Source organism: Trachypithecus francoisi, unplaced genomic scaffold (assembly GCF_009764315.1).
Source record: "Trachypithecus francoisi isolate TF-2019V2 unplaced genomic scaffold, Tfra_2.0 Lachesis_group17, whole genome shotgun sequence".
In the NCBI taxonomy this organism is placed as follows: domain Eukaryota; kingdom Metazoa; phylum Chordata; class Mammalia; order Primates; family Cercopithecidae; genus Trachypithecus; species Trachypithecus francoisi.
The window spans coordinates 38,466,190-38,490,704 of NW_022681462.1; the positions used below are offsets into that span (position 1 = coordinate 38,466,190).

A 24,515-nucleotide genomic window follows, 5' to 3' on the forward strand; every position below is an offset into this window, starting at 1 on the left:
GGCTCTGGAGAAACCACCTTCTGTTTACCACATGTAGCAGAAACACCTACTGCCCTTTCCATTTCAGAGCCCAGGGACAGGCCTTCAAATGAACCAACTAATAAAATCCAGAGATTCTAGAGTATGATTCCTTATAAAGGAGGAGCCATGGTGACAGCTGGGATCGCCCAACTAAGAAGTTTCCAGAAACTGCCAGGCCAGAGTTGGGAGGGGAGGCCAAGAGGACTGAAAGAGGACAGGAGCTTGAAATGAAGACCCCTCATCCTGGACTCTGTCTTCTGGCCTTGTTTACTATGAGGCCATTCCTGCTTTATCTGAATTGGCATCCCACATACAAATCTTACTTATTTATCCAACTCTGGATGATAGATTTGGATGGTAATTTATCCTCTTACTTATCTGCACTTTTTATACTTTTTCCTCTCCACCTTGAAAATAAAGACCCCCAATCACTATCCCTTCCTGCCCACCAGTCACTTTGGAAACCTTTTTCCAGGTCTGCCAGGCAGGATTGATGTGGAGGCTGGAGCAGTGGGGGCTGTGAGCCAGAGAGAGGGGAGTCAGGGTTTTAGGGTGGGAGCAACAAAGCCAGGTGAGGCCATAACAGTCCCGGAAGTGGGGGCAAGAGCCCAGTGGATGAGGAGGCTCAGGTCCTGGCTGTGGGATGGATGTGTTCCACCTGGTAGGCCAGGCACTTTATGTGGCGAAGGTGAGCAGGCTGAGGAGGGAGGAGGACAAACATCACACTGACATCTCTTGAGTCTTCACCATATTGGGGGACAAAGGGAGAGAGATTGATTGAGTCTAAGGATTTGGCTCACACAATGGTGGAGGCTTGGTAAGTCCAAAATCTGCAAGGTCGGCCAGCAGCCTGGAGATCAGGGAAGAGTTGCAGTTCAAGTCCAGAGGCATTCTGCTGGCAGAACTCCTTGTTCAGGGGAGATGAGTCTTTATTCTCTTGAGGTCTTCAACTGATTAGATGAGGCCCACCCACATTCTAGCAGGCACTCTGCTTTACTCAAACTCCACTAATTTAAATGTGAATCTCATCCAAAAACACCTTCACAGAAGCATATATTATAGTTTTTGACTAAATATCTGGGCACCATTGACCAGCCATGTTGGCACACAAAATTAACCCACAGCTTCCCATGTATTATTTCACACAGTCTTTACAACACAAGGTAAGGTCCATGCTTTCAGCATTTCTATTTTATAGAACAGAAAACTTAGGTCCAGAGGGGTTACATGACCTCCAAAAGCCACATGGTTAGCTTGTGCCCAGGGAAAGTCCAGAACCAGGGAAAGTCCAGAAGCAGTCTGTATTTTCAGGAGCCAGGGCTTCTACTTTTTTTTTTTTTTTTTTTTGAGATGAGGGTCTTACTCTGTCACCCAGGCTGGAGTGCCGAGGTGCAATCATGGCTCATTGCAACGTCCATCTCCCAGGCTCAAGTGATCCTCCCGTCTACCAAGTAGCTGGGGCCACAGATGCATACCACTATGCCTGGCTGATTTTTGTATTTTTTTGTAGGAGCCGGGTTTCACCATGTTGCCCAGGATGATCTTGCACTCCTGAGCTCAAGTGATCTGCCCATCTCAGCCTTCCAAAGTGCTGGGATTACAGGCGTAAACCACCACGCCTGGTCTAAGCTTTTACTTTTAACAGTTATGTTCTATAGCCTTGGGGTGAATTGGTGTGTTGCGCAATCTTGGGCATCCCTAATAGGTCTGGGGACCAGGGCTAGAGGTCATATAATTACCAAAGGTTAGAGCTGAAAAGATCCTTGGAGCTCATCTAGTCCAATTTATTCAACCTATGGATGGGAAAACCAGGGCTCAGAGAAGAAAGAAGTTTGCTCCAAGTAGTACAGCTTGTTAGTGGTACTCACAGGCTTAACATCATGAACTTACTAAATGTCTGATGAGAATAAATGGAGAAAGTGACACTCCTCCATATCTGTGACAAATATCCATGTGAGGGAATAAATGTCTACTGGGTTTCTGTTATATATAGCATGTATTCATAGATGTATTTACAGATGCAGTGGAAATTTGCATGCAGTTACTAATGTATTCTAGGTTATATTTATTCTTATGCATTTTTCATACTGTGAGAGCAGATATTTGGAGTCTGTTTCTGTAAAGAACGATTTACTTTTAAGAAAAAGAAAATCACTTGGATGCCACATCAGTAGTAACCAACTTGATTTGCCTTGAATCTCAGAGATAAGTGTTAAATATGGCACTCACCAGATTTAAAAATTGTGAGCAGGGAATATAACAGTATTCACCAGATAAAAATAATTGAAAGAGATGTTAATTTTTTTTATGAACAGCTATAGGAGTTTAAACTAAGCAGGCAGAGGAAATAGGGGAAGGAAAAGCTCTCTCTTTCTCACACACACACACACACACACACGCGTGCAAAGCAGGGTACAGACAGGAAAACCAAGACAGAGACTGAGGAATACTCATGTAAGACCCAGATACAGAAAAAGGAAACCATTTCCGTCTTTGACTCTTTTAGAATACAGCCACAAAATACTTTCAAGGTAGGGCTGCATTTTTGCAGATATAGGACTGTCCCATGGCCCTAATCTTGTGCGTCATTTGGAGTCATGCAGAGAACAGGGGACTAATTGTTCTGTGTCCAGACTCCCTAAGCATCTCCAGGGTGAGACTGGGTCTTCTGTTTCTTAAAATTCCTTTCAACAGCTAGGATAGTGTTCTGTCCATGTCTGTTGACTGACTCTTTCATCTTTTCCTCTGGGTAGATTAACTGCAACGGTTTTACTCTCAGTGATCAGAGAGGCCTGCAGGCCGTGGGCGTAGGCATCTTCCCCAACCTGGGTCTGGTGAACCATGACTGTTGGCCCAACTGCACTGTCATATTTAACAATGGCAAGTGAGTATGTCTTTATCTGGGGAGGGGGGGTGATGGGGATGGGGAGACCTATGGTGTTTTGTCCACTTGACTTAAGCCAAAGTCAACCTGCTAAACCTCAACTAGCATAGATTTTAAATGAATAGCACATAGAAATCTCATTCCAGAATAATTGTGAATGAGAGAAAGACATCATGGAGGATATCAAAGAATTCAACCTGGGTCATTTCTGAGTGTGTATGTTTCTTGGGGCTGCCTAGATATGTTAGATAAACCTTTAACTACTATTTTAAAACTTGAAGCCTAGGATTATCTGTCTAGAGGTCATTTAGTCAACGTCTCAGCAGGAATCAGGAGGCACACTCAAAGGGATTTACCCAAATACAATTGAATGAAGGGACAGTTTACAGAAGTGTGGGCAGGGTTTAAGATACTAACAAGGGGCAGGGCCTGGTGGCTCATGCCTGTAATCCCAGCACTTTGGGAGGCCGAGTGGGGGGTGGATCACTTGAGGTCAGGAGTTCGAGATCAGCCTGGGCAACATAGTGATACTCCCATATCTGTAAAAAATAAATAAATACATAAAAAAATACATTAGCTGGGCATAGTGGTATGTGCCTATAGTCCCAGCTACTCATGAGGATGAGGCAGGAGGATCACCTGACCCCAGGAGGTTGAGGCTGCAGTGAACTATAATCATGCCACTGCACTCCAGCTTGGGTGACAAAGTGAGACCTTGTCTCTAAAACCAAACCAAACCAAATTAAACCAAACCAAACCAAACCAAACAAAATAACAACAAAAAGAAACTAACAAGGAATGGTGAGGTGCCCAGGGACTAGCAACACATGAAACCATCACCACCTCTAGGCCTGGAAGGGCAGGTGAAGGAAGCACTGTTTCTGCAGCTAGTGAGAGCTGGACCTGGGCTAGCGGGCCCCCCAACAGCTCAGCTGTGGCTTACAACTGTGTCTAGAGAAACCTGCCAGCTGGCACCATGGCTCGGAAAAGAGGAAGTCAATGGACTAGATAGTCCAACCCCTCATTCCCCCAACCTTCTGCTCTCCTACCATTGGCCAAACCCCAACCTGAAGCCAGACCACAAAGAAACCTGGGTGATGCAACCCTCAGAGGTCAGCCCCCCTTTCTGAGACAGCACAGATGTATAAATAAGGGCACATGATACCCTTATTTACATGTTACAGCTCAGATGCATGTAAATAAGGGCACATGATGGATTTGGGGGTGGGGCACAAATGGAGAAGAATCAGTAGATGGAACGAGCCCCTGGTTGTCCGTGGCTCAGGATGGGGAGATATAAGGGAATGAGGCTTGAGCAATATTAATTGCTTTTGCTCTTAGAGATGAGCTCTTATGACAGATACAAGCTGACGTTGAGTCATCAACAATGAGCGAGTTTCCCCCAAAAACTTCCTAGAAGCCAGACAATGGTGTCTGGTTCTCAGCTGAGAATTGGGCCTAAGCTTCAATATGCCAAGTACCCTGATTTCTCCTTTCCTTCCTATATCTGAAACGAGGCTCTTAAGCAATTGAGAAAGTGACTTAAGATGGGAAAGTTTATTTTGGACTCAGATGATAATCTTTTCTCAGCATTTGTGTTTCCTTTCTGAAGCCTTTTGGGGTCACTGGCCTGGATCTCATGGAATCCTCCCTAGAGGGGCTGTTGACTGAGCTTGACCTGCATGGCAGAGAGGATCAAATTCAGCCGTGTATGGGCCTAGGCTTTCTAGACAGCCCTCTTCTAAGCCCAAGGCTCCTCTTGTCATTGGGTGTAACAACCACAGAAACTTAGGAACTCTTTCTTCTGTGTCTGCTCTGGCTTCCTTGCATCTACTAATTTCTAGCAGCCACATTTTATCCAGGCTTCTTGGCTTTTGTGCAAGAGAAGGTGACTTCGCATTTCCTGTCTAGCCACCTGCCATAGTGGAAAGAACGCTAGACATGGGGTTAGGGGCCCAATTTGAACCCCATCAATTTTTATATACTATCGATTTGACCTAACCAGCCTCCATGTGCACTTCAAACTCTTTCCAAGACCGACATCCAAAGAGGCAATGTTTATTCATCCAGAATGCTTAATAGAATGATAATAACAACGTTGCGCATGTTTTTTCAGCACTCTGCTTTTAAGTGCATTGTCTCATGACAGTCTCATTACAGGTGAGAACACTGAAACACAGGGAAGGGAAGGAACTTATTCAGGTCAGGGTTGAGTACCTTTGAATCCAGAATGTCTTGTTCCAAATTCAGTGCACTTTCCACTATACCAGGCTGTGTTTTGTCCAGTGAGTCCAGCTAGAAGGGGCTAGGATAAAGGTTGTTGTGATGGCCAAAGTTTTGATAGTGTGACCCAGAATGCTGTGCACCCTTGCACTGGATCACACCTGATCAGCCAATGATAATGATTTCCACATGGGTGTCTGTTTTGTCTTTCAGTCATGAGGCAGTGAAATCCATGTTTCATACCCAGATGAGGTGGGTCAGTCCTTTCAAGCATCCTTGCTCCTCTGACCCGTCTCCCTCACTTGCCTGGTTTGCTGGAGCCACCCATTCCCAAGACTCCTTGACTGCCATCTGTCCATAATGTCCTTCTGCATCCCAGTGTCTCGTCTTTGCTGAATGGTGTATTTTAATGCATTTAAATTAACCGTTTTTTGCTTACCCACATACCACCTGCCTTGTCTTTGCTTTACTTTGCCTCCTTTCTTCCTCCCTTTCATGCCTCACTTCCACTGCTCTTCCAACCTTGAAGCATGAACCCTTGTAGTCCACATTGTCTTAGCAAAAGCCTATCTTGTCTCCCTAAACCCTGCTTACCATGAAATGGGGACTGTGGCTGACCTACTAAAGGACTGTCTGTTTATAAACCCCAACTTCTCACCCAGACTGGGCTCCAAAAAATAGCATCTACAACTGATATTTTTAATAAATGTTTATTCCCAGTATTCTGCTTACTGCTTCTGACCAACTATGAATGAATAGTTTAGGTTAAATTTTACTTCTGACTTTTCTTAATGACAACCAAATGGCCCTAGATGGGTCTTTTCCTCAGGGTGAGGTTGACAGCTCTTGAAGTGGTCTTTGGATTCAGAACAAAATGCTGTGTGGGAGTTTGGGCTTTGGGAATGCTGGGGTAGAAGTGGTTGGTGCATTTGAGTCTGTGTTGGTGTGTACTGCACGTGACTTTGGATGATTCACATCATCTCTTGGGCTTGGGTTCCACATCTGTAGAGAAAGGTCAAGAGGAGAGTGCTCTAGGGACCTTCCTAGTTCTAAGTCTCTGTAGCTCTGGACTCTGTCCCTAACCTCCGTGAGAAATACATAAATAGGCTGCCTACTTGTGGCTCAATTAGCTGTACTATAGAATTGCAGATTGTTGGAGGTAGAAGGGGCCTGGGGTACAGGGTGGGGATGAAGCTTGTCCAAGGAAGCTGGTTGGAGGGAGAGCCAGGGCTAAAATCCTCATCTCCTGCCTCCTGCAGTGCTTATTTCAGGCTGGTCTCCATTCCTCTCCCCCAATCTCCAGTTTCAAGTAAGGTAAAATGAGGCATACATATATGCATCTTTTCATATTTAAGTCACACTAAGTTAATTTGGTTTTGAAAAATTTCTGATACCATTGAAATAATCGGAGATACCCTGAGACCATGCAAGAATTGGCACAATCATGATAGGAAGCAAAATTACTGGAAATTCTAGCCCAATTGGCCACTGATTCACTGTGGAATTAAAATATGTCACTATGGCGGGCTGCCTCTGTAAAAGGGACTCGTCGGGGCAGAACTGGTTACTTACCCAATGGGGTTAAATACTGGAGATCCTGGCTCAGGAGATGCTCACATGGAATTACTTAGGACATTAGTAGAGTCCTAAAAATCAAGGACTTTGATGCATCTTAATTCCCGTGCATCGAAGACCCAGGAAGCAGCCTGAAAACAACCAGGCAAGGCTACTACGTTGAGGGGAATTGTGAATGGTATGAAGTTCTAATCCTGGCTCTGTCCCCAAAGTGCTGTGGGACCTATCCCTCTTGTGTCACTATCCTCATTTGTGAAATGAGCATCCCTGCAGCTCAGACATACTAGGATTCTAAGCAGAACTGTGAGCAGAATCACCCGGCCTTCCTCTCCTACTGGCCTTTCATCACCACAGTAACCGCTGCTGCCGAAAATTGGGGTAAGGAACAAAGGAAAGGAGTGACAAATGGTGAGCAGGCACTTCAGTTTTGCAGACTTCACACGAGTTGTTTTTATACACATTAACACATTAATAGGCATGTCAGTGTATCTCACTTTGGGAAAAGGATTTTTATCCATCAGTGGTCACCTCATCAGTTGCTTCCTTGATTGTCATCTCAGAGCACAGGGAAGGGGCTGCCTTTGACTGGGACTCTTCTTGGGTGCTGGAGTCTTGCCCTTGCTTTTGCATGGTGTCTAACTGAGCCTTTCTGGGAGGTAAAAGAAATGACCATGGATCTCTGTGCAGGTGCTCTCCCCAGCCCTCTGCATCCTGCCACTTGCTCTCTGGATGATGGCTTCCCACTAGGCAGGGAGGCCCCAGGATTCTGGGGAGATACAGGAGCACGGTTTAGGACCCAGCTTGCAGGGCCCACCACTTGTTTTCTGTAGCTGTCTGGCCTTGTGGTGGAGGATGCATGGCTGCCTGTCTGAGAGATCCACAGGCTAACCTCTACCTGTTTGGCTCAGCTGGATGTCAGTTCTGCAGCGGGTTTTTACCTTCAACATCTTCAGTACCTATCTCATTAGGTAAGGTGGGTAGTGCTATAGGTAATTGAGGGTCAGGTCTAGTCTGAAAGGGAACTGAAATGCCATCTGCCCTTGCTAACCACCTTCAACCAACAAGCCACATCTCCCAATAAACACAAAAGTGAACAATGCAGCGAGCTAACAGAGCCAGCCTTTGTTTATTTGCCTTCAATGATCTCTAGTGGGCTAAGTCTCCTTAGGTAATTTGGCCTGAACCATTGGACTGAAGGTCAAGAGGTGACTTCGAATTAGACACCGAATGAGCCAAGGTTGTGGGTAACTGAATTTTTATGTTTCTGAGAGAGTAGTCCCCAAACTAACCAGAAAAGATTTTCAAGTTTTTTCTTGTTTGGAGTTTTTGCCTTATTATTATTTCTCCTTCTTTTATTATAGACAATCAGTAGCTAAAAGTAAAAGGAGACTTATGGGCATGGACATTCTGTCTGGTTTTATGACCAAGCCCAGCTCTCTACTAGGAGTCTCTATTTGAGCTGATTCCAGAGCAGTTTAACTGAATGGAGTGGATAGGACTGTTCTAAGGAACAGAGTAGAGCTATCCACAAAATCATCCTTTAGGTCACATTTCTCCTTTTGTGGAGTCAATGGGGGTTTCTGAGTGCCAGTGAAAGTCATTGTCTTTGAGACCCAACTCCACGAAGCCTTGGAGAGCATGGATCCCATTCCAGTAGGCCTGGATTCGATTCACCTTTTCCTTTCACTCTGCTCCAGAATTGAACTCCGGGCCCTGGGCAAGATCTCAGAAGGAGAGGAGCTGACTGTGTCCTACATCGACTTCCTCAATGTCAGTGAAGAACGCAAGAGGCAGCTGAAGAAGCAGTACTACTTTGACTGCACATGTGAACACTGCCAGAAAAAACTGAAGGACGACCTCTTCCTGGGGGTGAAAGACAACCCCAAGGTACATGCAACCCTGCGGCTGAGGTGTTTGTGTCCATATTCGCCAGGAGCCAGTCACAGGTGGTTTCACAGCTAATCAGTATGCCCTGCCCATGAGCTTCCTAGGGAGCAGCTGTCACCCCGGGGAGGAGGCAGGGTATGAGAGCAGAGCACCGTGGGTACGTCCCAGCTAAGTCCTGGCACTGCCACTTGCCAGGTGTTTGAGTTTGGGGAAGTCACCCAGTTTTCTCAACTGTAAAATAGGAATGGTGGTCCCATTGCAAGAGGTTGTTATAAAGATTAAAGAAGACGATGTGTGTAAAAGGAGTGGCATACGGAGTAGACACTGGAAATTTTGGTTCCTCCTGTTGCTCCTTTATGAGTTGAGTGATGTTGAGAATTTAAGGTGTTGAGATCAGATGGGCAAAGATATTTGTCATCTGGTTATCAAAAAGATATTCCTAGTCCCATGGGGATGGGCAGTGTGGAGACAGGGCTATGTTTAAATTGGTCAGCATCCTGAACTCCTGGGTAACTGTTGCTAGTTGATGGTCAGTCTGTTAAGCAGCAGAAGAAGGCTTGCTGACGGGAGGTCAGGAGCCCAGCTGAGCTGGGAGAGAGCGCTGAGCTGCCAGGTGTCAGAGTAGCCAGTTAAAGTAACAGAGCAGAAATGAGAGTGAAGTATTTAATCACTTACTGCAATAGTGTAAGCAAGAAGCCAAAACCGAAGAAAGCACTGACTCTTCTTGTCCATTTCCTCCAGGGAAGCTGTGCTCAGGGGGAGGATGAGGGGGATCAGCACAGGCATGGAGGCTTCTCACATGGCATTCTCTTTTATAAGGACACCAGTCATATGGGGTTAGGAGCCCACTCTACTCTACTCCAGTATGATCTCACCTTAACTAATTACATCTGCAATGACCCTATTGCCAAGTAAGAGCTCATTCTGAGGTAGCTTCTGGGGCTAGACTTCAACATATGAATTTTGGGAGGATACAATTTAACCCCTAACACTGTGTATGATACCATTTATGAACATTAAAAGGCACACACACACACACACACACCCATGCACACCCATGCCCATGCAAGCATACTGGGTCTCCATACACAAGTAGGAGGACCAGTGATGCCTGGGGTGAAGATATTGAGAGTCACCCCTCCCAGGCAGAGACAAAGCAGTTGGGGCCCAAGGATTAATGTTTTCTATAGGAACAACCTCTTTTCAGAGAAGCAAAGGTCTGTATTCTAGGAGATGTATATTGGATGTATGTGAGAGGCACTGAGCACTGCATCATGGGCGCTACAGAGAAGAATGTGTTATTGCACCCACCCTCACCCTGACCTTTCAGAACCTGCGGAAAGCATGCCTTATCTGTGAGCCAGCCAGCCTTCCTTCCTGGAGACTGGCCCTGAGTATTTGCTTCATAACTTGCTTCCACACTACTTAATTTTTATTATTATTATTATTATTAAGAGGCCAGACCCTGTTTTCTCCGTTCTAGAATAAAACAACCATGTGGTCATTTCTTTAGATTTTTTGATGTTTACCTGGCAGTTTCAATAGTTCAGAAGGCTATGTGTGGCCTTTAGTTCCCATCCCTTCACTTTAGATATGCTGTTACCAGCTGGTGACAATACACACACGTCTTCAGTATGAATTGCAGAGTTGGCATTTCTCTTGATATAAAAGATTGATGATTTCAGCTTGAACCTACCTGAATTCAAGGCAAAAACTTTCTATTGTATTTTATATCAAATTTAGTTTCTCTATTAAAACAACTCAAAATAAAAATAACTCACCTATACTAACGGAGCAGAAAAAAATTGAGTATATCTTTTTAAAAGCAAATGCTTCCTCAGGCATTTAAAAAAGTCCATCATAATGTAGTAGGAAGAATACTGGAAGAAGAATTATGAGGCCTATGTACTAGTACTGGCTATGACTGAGCTTGACCAAGTCTCTTCCTTCTGGGCCTCAGTTTCCTCATCTGTAAAATGGGGAGTTGGACTAACTTATTAACCATTTCCTCAAGCTGGACTGTCTACAATGTCATCACAGTCATTTCCTTTCTTTTCCCTATAATGCTGTATCCCAGCCTGAGAAGCCTCCATCAGTACACCATCCTCAAACCTTCAAATGCCATCAAAATCTTTCCTAGTTCCTTAATATATGCTTATGTAAACCTACATAGAAATAAAAACCAAATATTTTTAAAATGGGAAAATAATAGCAAAATTTATGACATTTTTTCTCAGTTGTGTCTCTGGACTGTCTTTGTTTAGGCTGCTTAGGTTTTCTTTTGTAATCATTTTTTAAAATTTTTTATTTTATTTTAATTTATTTTTGAGACGAGGTTTCACTCTGTCACCCAGGCTGGAGTGCAGTAGTGTGATCTCAGCTCACCACAGCCTCGACTTTCTGGGCTCCAGAGATTCTTCTGTCTTAGGCTCCTGAGTAGCTGGGACCACGGGTGCGTGCCACCACTGCTGGCTAATTTTTGTATTATTTGTAGAGACGGGGTTTCACCGTGTTGCCCAGGCTGGTCTCAAATTCCTGGCCTCAAGTGATCCGCCCGTCGTAGCCTCTTGAAGTGCCAGGATTACAGGCATGAGCCACAGTGCCTGGCGGGTTTTTCCCCTTTCTCTCTCCAGCCTTTACTCATGGTTTTCAAATAGGAATGTGCCAGGCTGGGCACGGTGGCTCACGCCTGCAATCCTAGAATTTTGGGAGGCCGAGGCAGGCAGATCACAAGGTCAGGAGTTTGATACCAGCCTGGACAATATGGTGAAACCCCATATCTACTAAAAATACAAAAATTACCCGAGCATGGTGGCCCATGCCTGTAATCCCAGCTACTCGGGAGGCCGAGGCAGAAGAATCGCTGGAACCCGGAAGGCAGAGGTTGCAGTAAGCTGAGATGGCACCACTGCATCCCAGCCTGGGTGACAGAGCAAGATTCTGTCTCAAATAAATAAATAAATAAAATAAATGAAAAAAATCAAATAGAAATGTGCCAATTTCTCCAGGCTTGGGAACCAACATCCTTCTTACCTCTTTTCCTTCCTCTTTGGCTCCTTTTCCTCTGGCTCCTCCCCTTTCCTCTGGCTCCTCCCCTTTCCTCTGACTCCTCCCCCTTTCCTATGGCTCCTGCCTTCTCCTCTGGCTCTTCGCCCAGCCCCTCAGATTCCCCCAACCCCTGCTCCTTCTCCTCCGCCTCTGGGTCCTCCCTCCCTCTTCCTCCTTGTTTTCTGTAGAATTTGATGCTCCTGGAGACAGCAGCCTTTCACCACGGGGGTTCCTTAAATCCTGTCTGCAAATCAGAATGTTCCTGCCTTTACTGTGAAGAGTGGAGCCAAGTGGAACAACCCCGTTTCCTTTCTCAGAATAGATTTATCACATGTTGCACTTACTAATTAACAACCTTTCTGCCAGGTTGTTTTGGGGAATCTTGTAAGTTGCCTCTTTAAACAAAATTGACTCACTTCCAGAGCTTCAAGTGACACTCCTCCTTACATCATCAAACTGAGCAAGACTTTGATGAACACTTAACCACTTGGTATTCTCTTAATCTATCCTACAAGCTACTGATTACTCCAGAAGATTCACTAAACATTTTGAGATTTAAAGATAATAGAATTTACAGTAGATTAGATATCAGGTGACATAAACTATACATGATTTTGTGAATCATACTTGGGTAATAAGCTATGACTATAACTAGAAATGTGGGTTTGACAGATTAATGGCACACCTCTGGTCCATCAGTCACAGAACTCTGCAAAACCAGGCAAGAGATGGGCTTAATTCCAATAGGCTTAGGAAAGCAGTCACACACTGAAATGACTTCTTTGGGACAAAGACATGATTTGAGTTAACAGAGGGCTGAACAGCATTCCGGGGCATAAGGTAGCAGCTGGTAGCAGCAGGAGATTTCAGCCAAAGCCAGAAATCTCAGTCAAATCAAAGGTCAAGGCAAAGGTTAAGCTAGGAGTGAGACCTGCAAGCAGAAGCTAGAGCACTGATGGGTGCATCCATTATCAGAGTCAGGCCACGGAAAAAATACAGGTAGACACATAGAATAACTAACTCCAGGGAGGCCCAGATACAGAAGGCTATGGAAATAAGGATAGTCAAAATTATAGGGATAGCCAAGAGCTATACAAAAGCCAAAGTGGGTGAGGTGGGCAGAAGAACAAATATAGTACCCCTTTCCTTAGGAGAACCTGATCCTGAAGCAAGCTGTCCTGGCCAGAGGACTCTCATAGTGCAAGATGAAAATCCGTGGCAGAACTGGTCCAGAATAGCTGGAAGAAGAGGGAAGATGGTCTACAGAGAGAGATACGTTTTTATTGCAACAAATGCCCATTCTCTTGTTACTCTTTGGTAGTTTACTGAGGGTGACTTCACAAAACAATGTGAACCACAAATCGAAAGGAAGCTATTGAGTCTAAGGGCTTTTATAGTGAAAAAATTGGACAACCAGAGAACTGGTTAAATAAATTATCTTAGCTTCATACAGTGAAAAACTTTACATTTATTTAAATGATGTAGTTTTATATTGATATGGAAAAATGTCTGCAAAATACTGAGTGAAAAATTGCTATAGACAGATATATGGTATAATTCCGGTTAGAAAACATAGTCAATCCTATTGGCACGCACACACACATATGCATGTGTGTGCACACATAGGACTGAAATTCAGCCAGTGCTTACTGGTAAAGTCATTTAGACATACCCAGTGTTTAATTTAATTTAATCTAATAATTTTATTTAATTTTTTTTGAGACAGAGTCTGGCTGTGTCACTCAGGCTGTAGTGCAGTGGTGTGATCTCGGCTCACTGCAACCTCTGCCTCCTGGGTTCAAGTGATTCTTGTGCCTCAGCCTCCCTAGTAGCTAGGACTACAGACGTGCACCAGTATACCTGGCTAATTTTTGTATTTTTAGTAGAGATGGGGTTTCACCCTATCGTACAGGTTGGTATCAAACTCCTGATCTCAGGTGATCTGCCCGCCTGGGCCTCCCAAAGTGCTGGGATTACAGGTGTGAGGCATCATGCTGGGCTGACATACCCATTGATGATGGTCACTGACTGTGCTTTGATTAGTCAGTGCTTTTTCTCTATCAGTCATTAAGTATTTTAAATATTATTTCTGTATACATGCGTAGGAAAATGTTCCCCCAGATACTAACTGTAGTCATTAGGTGAGTTCTAGGGATTTCTACTTTTTTATTTGTTAATATACTTTTAAATATTGTTTTAATTTTCACAACTTGCATATGTCAATTTTACAGTCAGAATAAATAATAAAGTTATTTTCATTTTGGAAAAAAATTATAAAAGATTTCTTTAAGCGAAAAAAAATGTTTCAGAAAAGGACTTCTGATAGGAATAAGCATAGCATGTAAACTTCTTGTTTGGACTTTGAGAAATTTGGCTCTTTTTCTTCAAAATTATTATGTCCCTGTGGGAACTGGCTTCCTAATTATGGCACTTCCTTGCCTCAAATATCAAAACCTTGTGGTTTTTTTTTTTTTTTTTTGTAAGATCACTAGGTTTCTTAGGCAAATGTAAAATCCTAATGAGTCCAGATTTCACAGGAACAGCTGACAGATGTTCTCTTGATATCCTTTTGGCTAAGACAAGGAAATACAGGCTGGATGCCAAGACATTTGGAAGAGTTTGAATAATTATAATCACAAGGACCCTCCTTAATGAACTCGAAGACAAATTGGAGTATGATTTTTGGGTCAAGTCCTTGGGCTCTGTCTTTAGCCCTGTGCTGGCTGGTATTTAAATCAATGACTTGGATGAAGACAAAAATGCAAGGGTGTACCTGTGGAATATGTGGTTAACTTGAAACAAAGAGGGACAGCAGCAAATATTTTGGGTGATAGAATCCAAAATGCCAGAGAAAACGCAATAGCGATCAATGTCAGGTTCTGCCCTGGGGTTCAAAGGGCCAGGAATTTGCACAGGCTGGAATGATTGGCTGACAGCAAGGGTCTGAGACTTGGCTTAATAGAAAACAGAAGTCAGAAATGTGATGAGGGAACTGGAATAGCTACAGGATCTTGGGTAGCATTTACAGGAGTAAGGCATTCAGAATGAGGAAGGCATTAACCTTGCACTACATTGAATGTCGAAGATGGCAACTACTCAAAGGTGGAATGGGTTGCCTCACGAAGGCATCTCTATCTCAATGTGTCTCTCTTTCCCAGCCCTCTCAGGAAGTGGTGAAGGAGATGATACAATTCTCCAAGGATACATTGGAAAAGATAGACAAGGCTCGTTCGGAGGGTTTGTATCATGAGGTAAGAATTCACTTGTTATAGAGGATGGGGTTAGAGAGGAGGGCGGAAACGTTCTCTAGTAAGGGAGGGAAATGGGGTGGGAATGGGCGGGTAGGGGGCTACCAAGCAGGTTGTTTTTCTAAATGTCCCTTGGTTGAGACCATGACTCTTCTTGCCCCTAAACCTTTAGCATCTCTTAGGGGTGTATTCTCAGTGGCTGATTATTAACCCACTGAGACTGGGTCTGAGGGGAGCAAATGCAGACAGACACTTGTCCCTGGGGGATCTGTGATATCTAAGCCTGGCATCAGAGATGGGGGAATGCAGATGGCAGTGGACATACTGGGAGTGAGTTGCATGCTTTCCCATAATTGAATGCATGTGCCAGCTACAGTTTTCTGTCTCTGCCAACTGAGCATTCATCCTTGGCTCTTGAAGCACCAGGGATTCTCAGCTGGCTCTACACTAGAATCACCTTTGAAAAATTTTGTTGCTCAGGCCCCCACTCAGGACAATTTCACCAGAATCTCTGGGCATGGAACCCTGATGTCAAGATTTTTAAAGCTCTCAGGTGATTTCAATGTGTAACCAAAGGTGAGACCCACTGCCAGACACTGGCCTGCGGGGTATTTGCATTGAATTAACCTGGGCAGCTTGTTGGAAATACTGATTTCCATTCTCACACTCTAAGATGTGACTCATTCAATCTGCAGCAGAAAACAGGGACTATGAATTAGCATTTTTGTTCCCCAAGCTTGCTAGGCAACTTGAATGTTTTTTTTTTTTTTTTTTTTTTTTGAGACGGAGTCTCGCTCTGTCGCCCAGGCTGGAGTGCAGTGGCCAGATCTCAGCTCACTGCAAGCTCCGCCTCCTGGGTTTACGCCATTCTCCTGCCTCAGCCTCTGGGTAGCTGGGACTACAGGCGCCCGCCACCGCGCCCGGCTAGTTTTTTGTATTTTTTTAGTAGAGACGGGGTTTCACCGTGTTAGCCAGGATGGTCTCGATCTCCTGACCTCGTGATCCGCCCGTCTCGGCCTCCCAAAGTGCTGGGATTACAGGCTTGAGCCACCGCGCCCGGCCGGCAACTTGAATGTTAATGCCACTAGGGCATGTCAATGTGGGAGATTAATTTCTATTCATTTCTATTTGTATTTCCCTTCTCCTCTTCCTCCTTCTTTACTAACTCACTTATTGCACATTTCTAAGCCCTTACTGGGGTGGCCAATATAAGACACTCTCCTTGCCTGGAAGGAGTTCTGTCAGGTGCGGAGACAGTCACACAAACAAGGTGTCACTGTACAACATGGAAAATCTATGTCAGAGGCACGAGGTGGGAGCTGGAGTGAGCAGGAGGGCCCAACTGGCTGCATTGCACTGGCTTCTCTCCTCTACATTTCTTCTCCTTCCCCATTCAGACTTGGCAGGGCTAGGTGTAGCTCTGGACACTGCACCCATGGGTTTAAGAGGATTGTTTTCAGGATGAATTGATTGCCAGCCATCATTTTTCCACTCCCTGCTACGCCCCTACCACCTCAGGTTGCCTCGTGAACTCTGGGAAAGTCTCAGAACAAAATTAGTTCTCACTGATTTTAAATGGAAGGAATTGTACGGCATTTCTCCCACGAGAGCTTCAAAGGAAGGAGAGGAGAACAATGAACACCTAAAATCTAGAGATCACTGGACTTTGTAGGGTAGGGCCTAAGCCTATGTCTACACAAGAATCAGTCAGAAAAGCCTGGTTCCAGGATGATTGCGGTCAGGCCCATCTTTTTCCTCACCAGAGCCAAGGCTGAATCCTTCTGAGGATGTTTTGCAGTTTCCCGGGAGCTCATGCATCTTGTACACTTCAGTAGGACATAATTATTCAAACCCACTGAGCCTAAGGACCACCCAGGGGCTTATACATAAAAACTACACATCCAGGGTTTCTCTCCCAGATATTTGGTTTCAGTTGGTCTGGGGTAGGACTTGAACATCAGTGTTTTGAAATAGCTTTCAAATGGTTCCAAAGCCCAGTGAGTGGAGAATCACAGGAATGGTGGTGAAGCTGGAGCTCAACTGCTTGGTTTCAGTGCTTGATCCATTGCTCACCATCTGTGTGACTTTGGCAAAGTACTTACCCTCTCTGTGCTTCAGTTTTCTCATCTGGTAAAATGGGATTATTAGTAGTACTCATCTCAATGTGTTGTTATAATATATATAAATGTATTTGTATATGTATATATGTATGTATGCATGTATGCGTGCATATATATATCTCGGTATCTGTAGAGAATTGGTTCTAGGACTGCCACTGATACTAAAATCTGCAGATGCTCAAGTCCCTTGTATAAAATGGTGTATTTTTGCATACAACCTATGCACATCCTTCCATATACTTTAAAGCATCCCTAATTTACTTATAACACCTAATACAATGTAAATTCTATGTAAGTAGCTGTTATACTGTATTGATTTGTTTGTATTGTTTTTTGTTGTTGTATTGTTCTTTCTTTCTTTTAACGTATTTTTGGCCAGGTATGGTGGCTCATGCCTGTAATCCTAGCACTTTGGGAGGCCGAGGTGGGCAGATTGCCTGAGCTCAGGAGTTTGAGACCAGCCTGGGCAACATAGTGAAACCCTGTCTCTACTAAGAACACAAAAATTAGTCAGGCATGGTGGTGGGCACCTGTAACCCCAGCTACTCAGGACGCTGAGGCAGGAGAATCCCTTGAACCTGGGATGTGGAGGTCGCAGTGAGCCAAGATCAAGCCACTGCACTTCAGCCTGGGCAATGGAGTGAGACTCTTGTCTCTCTCTCTCTCTCTCTCTCTCTCTCTCTCTCTCTCTCTCTGTATATATATATATATATATACACACATATGGAACTTGTGCATATACAGATCTGATTGTACATTTATATGTGTGTGTGTATGTATAGCTTTCATAGCTTCCTGCTACCTACAGATTTTGGAAACTCCGCACTGTGCTGCATCTGCCATGTTTCATACCATTACCATCCTTACCCCTTAGCCAATGGGACCACTTTGCAACTCATACCCCAAAACTGTGCTTTCCCACCTCTGTCAGCAATTGCCCCACTCTTAAAAAGAATAAGTGTCTGATACCATCATGATGATCGCGTATGTGAATTAAGCGTGTGCTCTGGTGCAATGGTAATGGGCAGGGCCTCTGTCTCACTCTAGGTTGTGAAATTATGCCGGGAGTGCCTGCAAAAGCAGGAGCCAGTGTTTGCTGACACCAACATCTACATGCTGCGGATACTGAGCATTGTTTCGGAGGTCCTCTCCTACCTCCAGGCTTTTGAGGAGGCCTCAGACTATGCCAGGAGGATGGTGGACGGCTATATGTAGGTGACAATCCTGGGTCTCAGATAGTCTCCTGGAAGTGTGTCTATTCCAGGGATGGTAAATAGATGGCATATTTACTGCTGCCTCTCCCTCCTATACCCACAGAAGGCATCACTAATCCATCACGGCTCTCTTTTTGACTGAGCCTTTTTATCATGATGCTCCAATGGTAATGACCAAACAATCAGAGTTTGTGCTTGAGATGAAACCTATTTATCATCCCTGGTCTTTCCCAAATTCTTCAGCACATCTATCACTTGGGTGGCATCTTCTGCCTTTGATTTCTTCAGGCTAACCCCAGCTTGATTTTAAGTGATTGGATCCCGCCCTCCACCCCGTAATCAACACAGGCAATTCTGGGAGCTTTTATTTATTTATTTATTTTTAAAAGAGCCATCAATCATCTTTGCTTAAAAACTGTAAAATTCAATTCCCTTGCCTTCCATCTGCCAATACCCTCTCTTGCTTTCTGTGTCTATGTTGTCATGCGAATTTGTGTTTCTGGCCAAAAAAGTCGACACAAGTTCATTTCTTTGAGAGGATGTTAGTCATAAACAAAACGTAGAACATTTTGTAGAAATGTTCTAAATGTAGAACAAGAAATATAGAACAAAATGTAGAACAAGAAACTATACAACATGCTGAGGAAGCCCTGCAAAATGGTGCCAACCAGGTGAAAATAGAATGCTATCTCAAAAAGGACATTTAAATTATTTTTTCTCCCTTGACCTTCCTACCACTTTCCAGGGAGAGGTCTGAGGTGCTCCTGAGAGCTGTGAGCTTCCTGTGCTCAAACTCAGAGAGTACGATCCTGGCCCCTTTTTCTCACAAGGGGTTGGCTGGGCAGCCCAGGCCAGAGTTTCACCTATCACAGCCTCACTGTGTAGAATGTTTGGCAACTCGTTCCGTGTCTCTGTGCCTCAGTTTCCCCTTGGCGGCTACAGAAGACTCACAGTGCTGAGGGGAAGAGCAGATGGGCTTAATCAATGAGGGCACTTTATACATTTTTAAATTAAGTGCAGATATAAGGATGACTGGTATAATGTATGATTATTTACTGTGCTCCCACAGGAAGCTCTACCACCCCAACAATGCCCAACTTGGCATGGCCGTGATGCGGGCAGGACTGACCAACTGGCATGCTGGTAACATTGAGGTGGGGCATGGGATGATCTGCAAAGCCTATGCCATTCTCCTGGTGACACACGGACCCTCCCACCCCATCACCAAGGACTTAGAGGCAAGTAGCATCTTGGGGCTGGTGTTCCCTTCCTGGCCTGAGGTTTCTGAGGATGAGAGTGTGAGTTCAGGTGGACTCTGCTTTAGAAAAGTCCACATACTCCCAGCTAGACCAAAGGGAACTCAGAAATGCTTTAGCCCACTACCCTTGTGTGTTAGACCGTTCGCGTTACCATAAATGAATACCTGAGATTGGGTAATTTATAAAGAAAAGAGGCTTATGTTGGCTCATGGTTCTGCAGACTGAATAGGAAGTGTGGTGCTGGCATCTGCTTCTGGTGAGGGCCTCAGGAAGCTTCTAATCATGCCAGGAGGGAAAGGGAGTCAGTGTGTCACATGACAAGAGAGGGAGCAAGAGAGAGAGGCAGAGGTGCCAGGCTTTTTTAAACAAGCAGATCTGGTGTGAACTCAGAGCGAGAACTCACTCCTACTAAGTGGATGGCACTAAGCAATTCATGAGAGATCTGCTCCCATGACTCGAGCACGTCCGCCAGGCCCCACCTCCAACACTGGGGGTCACATTTCAGTGTGAGATTTGGAAGGGACAAATATCCAAACCATATCACCTTGCTTCACACATGAGGAAATTGAGGCTCAGGGAAGAAGGGCAATCTGTCCATAGTCACACAGAGAGTTAACGGCAAAGCTGAGACTTGAAGCCTGAGACTGCTGAATCTTAACACCCCAAGCCTGGACTGAGGAAATGCAAACAACGGTGTGTGTGTGTTGGGGGGGGGGGGGGGTGCGCGCGCGCACGCGCAGCCATTTATTTTAGAAAGTATCCTGTGTAACATGGAGTATAGTTAGGGATCACAGGCTCTGGAATCACACCTCCAGGCTGAGTTCCAGCTTCACTGCTTTCTGGTTGTGTGATTTTGCAAATATTGAACGTATAGCTGTCAGTCTCCTCATCAGTAAAACGGGGAAAGGATAGGGTTGTGATGAGTGTTCATGAGCTACTGTGTGAAATACACTTAGTGCCTGGCAAAAGGTGCTGCTGGTGTCCTTGTTGCTTTGAAGGGCTGGTTTATTTGAGAGTGACAGGGCTGTCCTCAGACAGTACAGTCTAGGGAAAGTGGACAGACTTTGGTGTTATAAAATATAGAATGACTATGACATTTAGGACTGGCGTGGTCTCAGGTATGGATGTCCTTTTACTATTCAGATCCCAGGTTTCCTCATTTATAAAATGGAAATAATATACTAGCCCCTCAAATTTGGCAGGAGGACCAAGTGAGGGGCAGAAAAGCAGGGTAACTAGCTTTATGTCTAGGGTACCGAGCCTGTCAAAGGCAGAGCCTTTGTTGATTTTACTCACTGCTGTGAGCCTCTGAATGCCTGGCCCTTGAGAAATATTTCTTGAATGGACATGTGGGAGGATGAGGGCTCTTCTGTGTGTCACACGCTGCAATCTTCCCAACCCACGGTAAGGTACAAAAAGGGGGAGAAAACTGATCACTGAAGCAATTACTTCACTTGCGTGAGGTCCCACACTAGTATCTGCAGGGGCCAGGGTTCAAATCCAGGTCCCCACAGGGCAGTTCCTGAGAACAAACACTTTTTTCTGAGAACGGTTCCTTCAGCTACTCTCCCAGTGTTCTGACTCCCTCTCTCTGACAAAGTTGGACACACTGCCAGGATGTTAGGCCCTCGATGAATGAGTGTGTTTGTGTGTGTGTGTGTGTGTATGTGTGTGTGTGTTCTGAGGGGGTAGAGTTGAATCTCTGTGGCTGGAAGTAATTTACCCCAAGGTATATCAGAGACCAGCATGTCCTAGGGGCTTGCCATCACTGTTTACGGTATATCTGTGTCCCACAGGCCATGCGAGTGCAGACGGAGATGGAGCTACGCATGTTCCGTCAGAATGAATTCATGTACTACAAGATGCGCGAGGCTGCCCTGAACAATCAGCCTATGCAGGTCATGGCTGAGCCCAGCAATGAGCCAGCCCCAGCTCTGTTCCACAAGAAGCAATGAGGACTGCCCAGTGGAGGAGGGGCAATGTGGCTGGGGAGCTAGGGAGAGACTTTGGAGGTGGTGGGTCTCTGGGGACACCCCTGATGAGGAAGTTGAGGTAATGCTTAACGTTATTGCTATGAGAATTTACTGCCCTGTGTTTCCCAGTGCCATTTTGGCTCAACTCAAATCTATTCAATTCAAGTTAACTCTATCCCAGCCCAGACCGACTCCTCCTACAAATATTATTGGATGATAGGCCCTATAACCCAATAAAGGAGCGCCAAATGTCATTGGGTGGGGAAGCAAAATGTAGAGAAACATTTAAAGCACATTGTAATAATAAATACAATTGTAAACTATATGGAGGAGGGTGCAGAGGAGGGAATGTGTCTGGTGTGTGATGTGTGTGTGTGCAGTGGGGGTATCACAGAAAGTATGACATCTGAGTTGAGGATTGCAGGTGCCTGGAGTCTCAGGTGGCTGCTTACCCATCTGTGCAGGTGTCTCTGGGGCTGGTGGTCTCCTCTGTGGTCTGCGATAGACATGATTGGCTGAGCAGGATATGTGATGCTGCGTGGTTAGTGTGGAGTTATGAAGAAGGGGCTGTGTTCGGGCCACTTAGGCTCTACTCAGAGACCTGAAACTACTTCAGAATGGTGCATATGTGGAAAGAGCTGGCTGGGGGCCTTGCCCAAACCACCTGAGGTCTTAATTTAAAGTCTGGGGGAAAAAAGTCTGGGTTCCAACTAGAATTCTAGAAATATTTCTAGAACACACAGAGAGGGAATAACTCCCTCCATCACCCTTACCTTGTGGTTCCCTGTGATTTTAGATAATGTCTGATATTTTTCTGGCTATTTACCTGGTAGGATTTAAAAAATCAAAGTGAAGCTGAGAGAGAATCTTGGAAACACACATACCTGTTGATCATGGGCCCTGCAGAATTGGCTCTTGGGGGCTTTATTTGGTTACATGTGCTGGGTGGTCTTTACCAGCTTAGACTCTATCATGGGACCCCATGAAGCTCTGTTCTCGATACTGAACAATTATTACTTCCCTTGCTGAGTCTCTTTTTCTGTTATGCCCTTGGGGCTTCTGCTCTTCTCACCAGAAAGAACATTTGCATCTGGATTCTTGTACACTTGGGTTAGGGTCTCTTCAGAGGTGTGGTCAATTTATCCTGATCTCCAGGAAGGCTGTTGTGATTTCCTTCTAAGAAATGAGGGTCTTGAAAATCAACCAGTCCCAAGATTAGCTTGTTATCCTGTTACCTTCTGAGACCCCAAATTTCTCACCAATGTTTTGGGAGATCCTGGAACAGATCCCTTCAGTTGGGGGTATCACCAAGACTTCTACACAATCCAGGGCTACCACTGACCTCCAAGCTTTACCCCACATCTTGAAGTCCATTGATCCCACCAGGTCCCATGTTTGTTATCTATGCCTAAATGTTAGCTTCTCCATCCTCACCACATGATGACCCACTGTGCCCCTCTGAACACTGCTTAGTGGCTGAAAACTCTGCAAATGGGCCACATTTTTGCAAAATACTTGTATCTGACACTTAGGTCTTCTTTGAAGATTTTCCTTTCTAGAAGGTTTTACAAGAAGTCTTTTAGTTTACTGATAGTCTTTCAAGCCCCCACACCACAGGCTTAGGGATGGCACTAACATTCTCCCAGGGATCTAACTGGCATGTTCAAATTATCACTCTTTACCTTCATATAAAATGTCTCCCCCAAACCTTTTCCCCTTCTTTCTCATTGTCATCTGCTAAGCCACTGGTCATTTCCCCATAGTCATAGTCTTTTTCCATTCTATCTTTCTAATATTTGTTGTCTTTAACAAACTGTGCTCTGTGTCTGTGCTCCTGCTTCCCTCTCAGACCATTGGAATGTGAGTCCTTCTCCCGCTCGGAATGTCCTCTGGATCCCTTCCCCTCCTTTGACCCCCAGACTTTGCTCCATCTATTATTGCTTCTCCGTCCTAGATCCTTGACATTTCTCACCCCACTGGCCTTCTCAAGTGCACTCAATAAAAATGCTGAGAACTCTTGGATCGTAATCTTCATGACTGAGTTTCTTTAGTTGTATAGTTATTATCTGCCTTTCTTCACTTTGCATTTCTTCTTGAATGCATTGCAGATTGACTTCCACTCCCACTCCCCCACTAAAAGTGCTCTTACCAAGATCAAATCTAATGGGCACTTTTTAAGTTCCTATGTGATTTGGCCTTTCTGTGTCAATCATCACTCCCAGCCCTTGATTTTGGTGACCCACTTCCTTGTGATGATCTTCTGATCTGGTTTCTCAGGTTCCTTCACTGGTCCTTTTTCTTTCCCCGCCCCTGATATATTGACGTTTCCTGGAGTTGGTTTTGTTCTTGATTCATTCTCCTCTCATTCTGCACACACTCCCTGCATAAACTCAGGCAGGCCCCTCATTTAATGACCACCTGAAGGCTGATGATTCTCAAATCGGTATTCCCTGATCTTGCATTTGAGTTCCAGCCCCACTTATCCTCTCGGATGTTCTACAGGCCCAGCAAACTCGTCATGTTCAAAGTGAAACTTTTTCTCTTTCCTGTCTCCTCTCCCGTGATCTGTTCTTCCTTAGAACACCACCCAAGAACGTCACCTCCTCCATCAGATTGTGAGCTCCTGGTAGGCAAGAGCTGTGTCCTTCTATTCATCTTCCTATCCCCAGAACCTTGCCTGGAACATGGTAGGTGCTCAGTAAATGTGTGTTGAATGAATGAATGAATGAATGAATGAAGAAATGAATGAATTTGCTTACTTCAATGCAAAAGAACCATGAAACTGTATTTTGAGTTTTTATGTTATAGCAGTCAGCAAATCCTATTAAACACTTTGTGTTTCCAAGCAATAAGTGTGGCTTCTTTCTTTCTGACAATCTTTTTAGAGCAGCACTGTCTAATGGAATTTTCTGTGATGATGGAAATGTATTATATCTATGTTGTCCAATACAGGACGGTAGCTACTAGCAGCTTGTGACTATTGAGCAGTGGAGTATGATTGAATAACAGAATTTTAAATGTTATTTAATTTCAACTAATTTATACTTAGCTAGCCAATGTGGC

The 24,515-nt window shown here is 44.7% G+C and overlaps 1 protein-coding gene across 2 annotated transcripts in view; it reads left to right on the forward strand.

Annotated features, from left to right (window-relative positions):
• Positions 1–24,301, forward strand: part of SMYD1 (SET and MYND domain containing 1) — a 44,585-nt gene extending 20,284 nt beyond the window's left edge. Inside the window, exons 4-10 of one of the 2 annotated variants that reach the window (XM_033175391.1) lie at positions 2,775–2,905; positions 5,342–5,380; positions 8,401–8,590; positions 14,797–14,889; positions 18,054–18,217; positions 19,290–19,458; positions 21,276–24,301. In XM_033175391.1, the coding sequence (XP_033031282.1) occupies positions 2,775–2,905; positions 5,342–5,380; positions 8,401–8,590; positions 14,797–14,889; positions 18,054–18,217; positions 19,290–19,458; positions 21,276–21,434 (945 nt within the window). In that variant the 3' untranslated portion in view covers positions 21,435–24,301. The remainder of the gene's footprint in view (positions 1–2,774; positions 2,906–5,341; positions 5,381–8,400; positions 8,591–14,796; positions 14,890–18,053; positions 18,218–19,289; positions 19,459–21,275) is intronic. The other variant, XM_033175392.1, reaches the window with a different exon arrangement.
• Positions 24,302–24,515: the final 214 nt, after the last annotated feature.